This window comes from Pelophylax lessonae (genome assembly GCF_965119305.1).
Source record: "Pelophylax lessonae genome assembly, chromosome: 1".
NCBI classification, from domain to species: Eukaryota; Metazoa; Chordata; class Amphibia; order Anura; family Ranidae; genus Pelophylax; species Pelophylax lessonae.
Window position 1 is genome coordinate 128,663,152 of NC_138768.1, and position 8,967 is coordinate 128,672,118.

At 38.8% G+C, this 8,967-nt stretch overlaps 1 protein-coding gene across 1 annotated transcript; it reads right to left on the minus strand.

The window, feature by feature from the left end:
- Window positions 1-5,210: 5,210 nt before the first annotated feature.
- Window positions 5,211-6,191, minus strand: LOC309543588 (proteinase-activated receptor 1-like; the record flags this gene model as incomplete). Its single annotated transcript, XM_082242971.1, has 1 exon — window positions 5,211-6,191. Exon 1 carries the CDS (start codon window positions 6,087-6,089, stop codon window positions 5,211-5,213), a length of 879 nt encoding a protein of 292 aa, XP_082099097.1. The 5' UTR covers window positions 6,090-6,191.
- Window positions 6,192-8,967: the final 2,776 nt, after the last annotated feature.

Below are 8,967 nucleotides of genomic sequence, written 5' to 3' on the forward strand. Positions count from 1 at the left end.
TGATATTAATTATTTATTTTTACTCTGTATTCCAAAGGCTGTTTTTTTTATTTTGAACATGTGACCAGAAACAGAGGACTAGAAGCTCCTCCTGCTTATGTTTCCCTGCAGACAGACTGGGAAAGAGTTGGGTCATGTGACAGCTGTATATTAATTAGGAAAAGGGTACTTAGATTTTTTTAATCAAAATAATTACGGTGTTATCAGTCACATACATAAATAGAAGGGACAATGTAAATTTAACAGTGTGTGTTTAGTATCACTTTAAGTTTAGCTTTTTTATTTTAATCAGCACAAGGGACAGTACTTACATAAAAATGAAAAGTGTCCCTTGTGTTGGTGGCCACTGTCTTAGTTGAAATCTACAGTTCATAGAAGCTGTACTATACCTTCCAACAGTGAAAAGTGCTAATTTTAAAGGAGCATGATCACTATTCACTTATATTGGTGGCACCTGCTGTTCCCCAGGCCAACTGACTAAGCAAAGGGGAGAAATACATCCCTAATTTTTCTGCTAAAAACTAAAAGAGAAATATGGCTTTTAAAAAAAATAATCATACTCACCTAGATGGTTACAGCTATGATCCCATTTGCAGGTTTCCCCAGCTGCCTCTATAAACAAGAACTGTGCAATCAAACACTGGCTCTCTATCTTTCCCCTTCAGTGCTCACTGGAGTGGGCTGTGGAGGGGGCGGGAGCGGCTGGCTCAGTCTTTCAGCGGCTCGCCAATATGTATTCTGCTACATGTTTTTGGTAAAAAAACAAATCCGAATAAACGTTTATTGATTGGTTTGCACAAAAGTTATAGTATCTACACACTATGGGATATTTTCATGGAATTTTTATTTAATTGTTTTACTAGTAAATGCGGTGATCAGCGACTTATAGCGGGACTGCGACATTGCGGTGGACAAATCGGACACCAAGTGACACTTTTTTTGAGGACCAGAGACACCAATACAGCAATCAGTGCTAAAAATATGCACTGCCGCTGTACTAATGACACTGAAAGGGTTGTATGTGTTCCTAGGGAATGCTTTCTCTGTGTTCCTAGGGCAGTCGACAAGGGGTTAAAGTGAACTTGTAGATATAATATGGGCATTAGAGTAATCACATATTAACCAGCAGTAAATTATATTTAAAATAAACTCTCTCTTTGACCTCTATAGCTGCAGGTACCATGGAACAGCTTCTGCTCTATGTTTACCTGTTAGAATACCAAGTGCTGATATCAAGCAAAAGCAAGGGTGGCCTGTTCTGTGTGGCTGTACAAAGGAGACTGGACCCAAACTAGGTGCATTTATAATACGATTTATTATTAACAGAGCAAAACCTTCCAACACCAAAAACAGTGTACATGCAACAGTGAAACATGCCTGACAAGTAAAACCTATAAAATTTGAACGTCATTGCTTCCTCTGTGAACTTTGAGAATTAATTGCTCTACAGTGCCTACAACTACAAAAAAATATATATATATATTAAAAAAAAATGACTTGGCCATAATAAACAACTAAAAATTAGCCTCAACTGATATGCAAAAGTTGTTCTTTTAGAAACTCAGCTCAATCACCATAACCCCCCCACCTTTGTCCTCTTTTAAAAATGAAAAGGCAGAAAGGTTGCTGGATTACTGCTGAGTGGGGTGAACACGGATTTATGCTGTGAACTTTAAGCGTGAATGGATCCTAAATGCCTGTAACTACAGAGGTGAGAGATTGCTTGTTTTTTAGCCCAATTTCTGACTAGTAAGACCATTTGAATACTCAAAGTGTTACTAAACCCAGGAGCCTGCATTCACAATATCTGGTCTCCCACAGTACACAGAACATGGAAATGTATTTATTTTAGTAAATATAAACTGCTAAATACCGTTTCTAATCAGCAGTATATAGCAGTCTTGTGACTTCTATCAGTGTCTGGTTAAAGCTTTTAGGAGGAGTTTTTGTTCTATGCTGACTGTCCTATGAGGCTGCAGGACCCCTGACTCTCTGTCTGGAGAGTGCTAATTGGCCCTGTGCTGGTCACATGCACCCTCCTAAGAAAAAAAAAACTCTCTAGCAATACACACCAAACTAAACATGTGCAGAGTGACTCCAAAGCTCTGTTCTATTAGGAGATTGATTGGTGACCGTGAAAGAAGGGGAGGTTTAGAGAAGACAGGATCAAACAGCTTTTTTACACAATGTAAAGTAGGATTCACAGTGAGTATAACAAACACGCTTTACTGGTAAAAGGGAGAAAATCCGCACTAGGATAAAGAATATACGGTAAAGTACACTATACGAACACTTCTTTCCTCATATATATATATATATATATATATATATATATATATATATATATATATCCGGAGTATCCCTGGAAGTTTATTGGCCATGCTACCTAAGGAGCCATGAGATAGGACCCATATTGGCCACGCTACCTTAGAACCAGGTGATAGGACCCATATTGGCCACACTACCTAAGAACCAGGTGATAGGAACCCATACTGGCCACGCTACCTAAGAGCCGGGTGATAGGACCCATACTGGCCACGCTACCTAAGGAACCATTAGTTAGGATTTGAGGTCCATAGGAGCTATACCCAGCCTGGATTACAGGCATATTACCCCTATAGGGGGTTACAATTTCTGGTAAGTGCGGTCCTGGGAGTGAGGGGAGCACATTTGACCCATTACACCGGCCACACTTGGAGAGTCACAATATCCATTAACAGCACAAGAGTCACCTACAGATGTGATTTAATACGGAGTTGCACTGATTTACCCCTGCACTGGAACACTTTCATGTGCGATTTGGACTATCTATAAACCTATTTATATGCAACTCCAATTCGAGAGTTGCATTACATTCTTGTAACACCTAGTCACCTTAGGTGCGTTTCAGACATTTGATTCACAGCACTTCTACGTGCGATTTGTTTTTTTTTTTTTAGATTTATGCATATGCGACTTAATTTGGAGAATCGCACCACCCTCTTGTAGCATTAAGTTACTTGCTGTGCAATTTGGATATTTTAATTTACAGCACTTTATTGATTATACCTACCCTTTTTGTACTTCCTCACTTGTTTGGTTTACTCTACACACCTATGAAGGCACATGTAATAGTTTGATATAACAACACACAGTCACTTAGTCACTTTAAATTGACCCCTTGTTGGCATCTGCATTTTATTAATTACATATGGTGGTCTATATCACAGTCTGATTTATCAGCACCTAGTCACTCAGTCACTTTATACAGATCCCTCTTGGGATCTGCACCTTATCAGTATTATTTCTTTCAACACTTTTGATATGAATTATGCACATTGATTTTTACTATTATTCACTATTGAGTCATTTTTTATATTTGTATTTATAGCACCTTACTGTATTACGTTTAATTCATATCTGCAACACTGTGATCATATTTAGTCATACCCCTGGGTCATATCCTCTCCTTTTACCTATTTACATATTGGACACATTGGGCAGCGCCACTTTACCTCTCCCTTATTTCCAAACAGGCTTTACTGCATATACAGACTGATTTTACTGTTGTGGGTTTAGTAACACTTTAAAATCATTAGCCTTGCTGTAGGTTCACTTCAAGTTTGAGATACTGACCTCTGTAGGCAACAGGTTTTTTTTCAACAAACTAGATAAGGATAGGAAATATGTCAAAAAAAGTCAAGAGCTCCACCTGCTGACGCCTTATAAAAATACAAAAAAATGAATGTGCAATATTTCATATTTACATTTCTAAACAAAAAAAATTGTAAAGATAATTTTATTCCTGGAAATAATAAATTAAATATACACAACTACTATGCATTTTGATCGTAAGAATATTTTGTATATGTTTAGAATATGCACATATATTTGCTGTTGGTTGATCATGACATTGTACTTGTTATCCTTGTGCTAGCATACTATATACAGAACTGTGAATTCTCCTGCTGAGATAAAAATCGGTTACAGGATTGCAACATTCAGAAATACTGATCTGACATAATCCATTGACTTGTACTGAGGTAGGAAGGCATAAGGCTACATTTCTGTGCAGTACTATTAAGCCCCCGTTCACACTAAATCCAACTTTGAAGTCATGCGACTTCACTTGAAATCATGCAATTTCAAAGCCACATGTCAGTACGACTCCAGGTGTGACTTTGCTGACATTGGTCTGACATTTCATGCACTGATGTCTATGCAAGTCGCACCTGAAATCAGCAAAAAAAGTGCAGGAACTCCTTTTTCAAGTCAGTGCAGGACTACAAAGTTGCACTGGTTTTAACAGTTCCATTGCTGACAATAGGGTGCGACTTGTCATGCGATTTGGACATAGAAATAGTAGGGAATGTATGAAAAACATGTCAGGTATTTTTTATTATCTTTTTTGCATTCCATTAACTTCTGGTCCTGGAGACATAACAGGAAGTGAAAAGAAGAAATCTCCTCTTAGATGTCACTATAACAGGTTGTCCTTTGAATAAATGTACCTATATTCCAGGCCTGGAGTAAACTTTACAATTTTGGATTTCCCTTCACTTTCTGTTGATAATGCTCACCAAGATATCATCATGAGATCTCCATATTAAAGTGGTTGTAAACCCTATGAAAAAAAAAATAAAAAAAAAAACCTGCAAGTCAAAGGCATAATGAGCTAGTATGCATCGCATACTAGCCCATTATGTGTAACTTACCTTAAAACGAAGCCCCGACACGGACCCCCGGACATCGATGCGGGCGCTGCCATGATCCCTCGTCGTCTCTTCCGGGTTCGGCGGCTCCGGCGCGCTGATTGGCCGGAAGAGACGGCTCCAGCGCGCTGATTGGCCGGAGCCGCGATGACGTCACTCCCGCGCATGCGCGCGGGAGTGATTTTTCCGGCAAGCTACCGGCAACTTAATTGAAGGTCCCCCCGGACCTTCAGAGCGCATGCCCCGCTCGCGCGAGCGGCTGCATGCACTGTAAATATCTCTTAAACCGTGCCGGTTTAGGAGATATTATTTGTACCTACAGGTAAGCCTTATTATAGGCTTACCTGTAGGTAAAAGTGTCAAAAAGCGGGATACAACCGCTTTAAGAACAGTCATATATGAAAACCTTGCAAAGAGTTCAATTCTTTCCTGCTTTACAAAAAAAAAAAAATAATAAAAAAATTGGTTTTAAATATGCAAAAAAAGGTTTGCTCAGTTGTACATATTGGATTACTAATATTAAGCAGAAGTGTTTTCTGTAGAAGGTTCCTTCTGTCCAGTTAGCTTTGCTGTTGCTGACTGCACTGCATTTGCCTTTTTACAGCCCAGCAAACTGTATGCATGCTTCCGATACCTTGAAGAGGCGTAGTAATAGATGACTGGATCGAGACAGGTGCTGATGCTGCTGATACAGGTACACAGAATATAGGCAAAATACATAGACTCATCAATGTTATTACGGAAATGCAAATAATGAATTAAAAAGATGACATTGGTTGGACCAAAGAAAATCAGGAAAGCAAAAAAGACTACAGCGGCAAGGATCACCGCTCTTGTTTTCTTACAAGAATTCTCAATGTCTTTGGTGCTCAGTGTCCGAAGGATGCCAATGTAGCAAATAGTGGTAATAACCAATGGCAAAAAGAAGAAAACGAAAGAAAAGGTGGTAAAGTAATACATATAGAAGTTCTGGAGGTCATCTACATTCAAGACATCATGGCAAGTTGTAATGTTTAGTGGGCCTATATGCATAGTTTGTTTGGATATAAGAAGAGGTAGTGAGCTGGCTATTGATACTATCCAGATGAAGAAGCAGACCATCCAGGCTCTCTTCTTTGTTCTCCAGGTAAGAGCCTTCATTGTGTATACCACAGCCACAAACCGGTCCACACTGATGCTTGTCATGAGCAGGATGGAGCAGTACATATTGCAGTAAAAGGCAGCAGTGACAAAGCGACACATTCCATCCCCAACATTCCAGTTATTTCCAAAGAACCTATAAGCGATGTTGAATGGCAGCACACTAACAAAGAGGACATCAGCAGTCGCTAGATTTAGCATATAGACCACTGCTGGAGTTTTGATTTTTACCTTGAACACACACACAATAATTGCCATGACGTTCAGCGGCAAAGACACAGCAACCACCAGGGTGTACACCGATGGCACAAACTTGGTCAACCACAGACTGGAGAGGTAGTATTGGGTAGTAACTGTAATGCTTTCATCAGGAACTAAGAATAAAAATTCTAAAGGAAAAAGAAACATACTTGTTTAGATTCTCAAAAAGGTTAAAGCTGATCTCCAGCCTTACTTCCAGTCTTAAATTAAAGGCTATGTACCTGTACTACAGTAAAATATTGAGTTTTAAAAAAAGCAAATGTACTTAATGTGTGGACTGCTGCTGAAGCAAAGGTGTAGTGGTCCCTTTATGATGTTTATATTCACTTCCCAGCACTGTCCTTTAAGAACATGCAATTCATATCTTTAGGGCTAGAAATAAATACAAATTCCCATAAAGTCCAAGTGTGAATAAATCAAGTCTCACCTGGTGCAAAGGTGCAAAAGTACTCCAATTCTTCTCTGTGCAGTTGATAAAGTGTCATGCTTCCCTTCTGTGTGCCCTCACTCACCAACTTTGAAGTTGTTTTGTGTCTATTGATAAGGAAGTGTTCCTCTAATGCTGCTGCTCCTCATGCTCCTCTCCTTCTCTCCATATAGTTGCAGGTGGGAAAGAGGTTTTTTTTTCTCATGTAGAAAGGATTAAGAGATCTCCATAGTGCAATTCTATTATTTTATTTTTAAAAAGTTCAAAAGCATATAAAGTTTCCACTCACAAGCACATTTTGGAAACAAGCTTGCAATGCTGACTGAACCAGCACTACGGCGTGCATTCCAGAGGCTGGATGTGACTTCAATCGAAGTTCCCGTCTAACGCATTTTGCCCCTTCTACAGGGCGTCTTCAGAGGCTGGGATGCCGGTGACTTATAGTTGTTTTATGCCCGTCACTCCTCCTACCACTCCCAAGTAGCCACCCACTTCACCCTCCTCCTTTCATTTTTCTACTACTGTTGCCATATTAGGAGTGGAATCTGGCTCTAACTGATCTCACTTCCACTTCCTTAAGCCAACATATTAGATGTGGAATTTCGATAGGTTACCATGGAAACCAGAAAATAACTTCCTCTTATCTTATCCATTGTCTCTATTGTGTGGGTATAAAATAAAAATGTACTGCTAACATTTAATATTTTAAAAAAGAATATTGCACACATGCTAAAGAAATGACTATCAAATATGGAGACAATCCATAAATAAAAATGGGGATTTAGTCCCACCATATGGCCATATCATGCTCAAGCCCACCACTGCGTCAAAGTACCCAATTTTTTGCTTGTTTATTATGTATTCGGTCTGACCAGACTTCTGAGGTTGAGCACCCCACCCCCCACACACACCTGTATTCTATCAGTGTGCACTATCAAGTAGATATAGGAGGAGTCCTTTGTAGTGCATTTGCACATCTATCCCAGCAAGGAGTGTTGTCTCCAAGGGTTAGAGAGGCTGGATTCACCCCTTTTTTATGGATAGTGTAGGACCCACTGATAATGGGGTACTTTGACGCAGTGGTGGGCTTGAGCACGATAAGGCCATATGGTGGGACTAAATCCCCATTTTTATTTATGGATTGTCTTCATATTTGATAGTCATTTCTTTTGCATGTGTGCGCTATTCTTTTTTAATATACATGTTGCTTGGTCCATAGCTGCACCGGCTTTAGATATACATGTTCAGGGTTTGCTCCCCCAATTTTTTGCTTGTTTATAACATTTAATATTTATTTCTTTTGTTTCTTCTATATTTATTACACCTCCTTAATCCTTCCTAGATTGATATATTTTATTATACACTTTAAGCCCGTTTTTTTTCTTTTTTTCATCATTCTTATATGTTCAGTTTCTCATACTTCTAATTAAAAAGAATAAAATAAAAATTAGAATAAAATGCCTCTAATAAAATATGCATGCAAACCATGTAAGTATATGCATGTCTACACGCACACCTCATGAATGCGTGTACCTGTGCATGCATGTGTTTTACTACTAAGCCTCCAAACCTATGCATGCATGTACCTTTACATGCATGCCTGCATACACCCCTAATGCGTACATGCATATGTTATCACAAAAATCCCACAATACTCCAATACGTGTCTGGACATCCAACCACATGCACGCAATGCATGCTCCATATGTACATGTGCGCATATATGACTACATTGTCGCACAGAAATTAAAATGTTATGGATCTCTGTTATGGTATTTCCTAAAGTGTTCTGAAAGGCTATGATGACGTAAACCCTTTTTTAATATTAGTGATATGTTCTCTCAATCTAATTATCAGATGGTGCTACCCACGTACTGCAAGCTGCACGTACATTCTAACAGATAAGTGACATACGAGCTGCTGCACATGATGAACTTGTTGATGGTATATGTTTTACCTCTGGTTTCCAATCCAATTTAAACTATGTTGTTTTTCTACTTTCCTTTCTACACATCTGGCATGCCATACATTATCACAATTAAAAAATCCCATTTGATCCATGAAAGTTACTAACTTTTTTGGTGGATCGGCGATGCTCCTAACTATTCTATTTTTACATTTTGGTGGGCGCCTATAAATAAATCTAGGGTATTTCGGGAGTACTCTCTCTAGAACAGGATCCCTACATATAATTGGCCAATAAATTAGGTTTAATTACTCATTCCATATTATTAAAAAATGATAAAATAAAAATTAGAATAAAATGCTTCCAATAAAATATGCATGCAAACCCTATAAGTAAGTATATGCATGTCTACATGTACACCTCACAAATGCGTGTACCTTTGCATGCATGTGTTTTTCTGCTAATCCTGCAAGCCTATGGATGCATGTACCTTTACATGCATGCCTGCATACACCCCTAATGTACACATGATATCCCAAAAA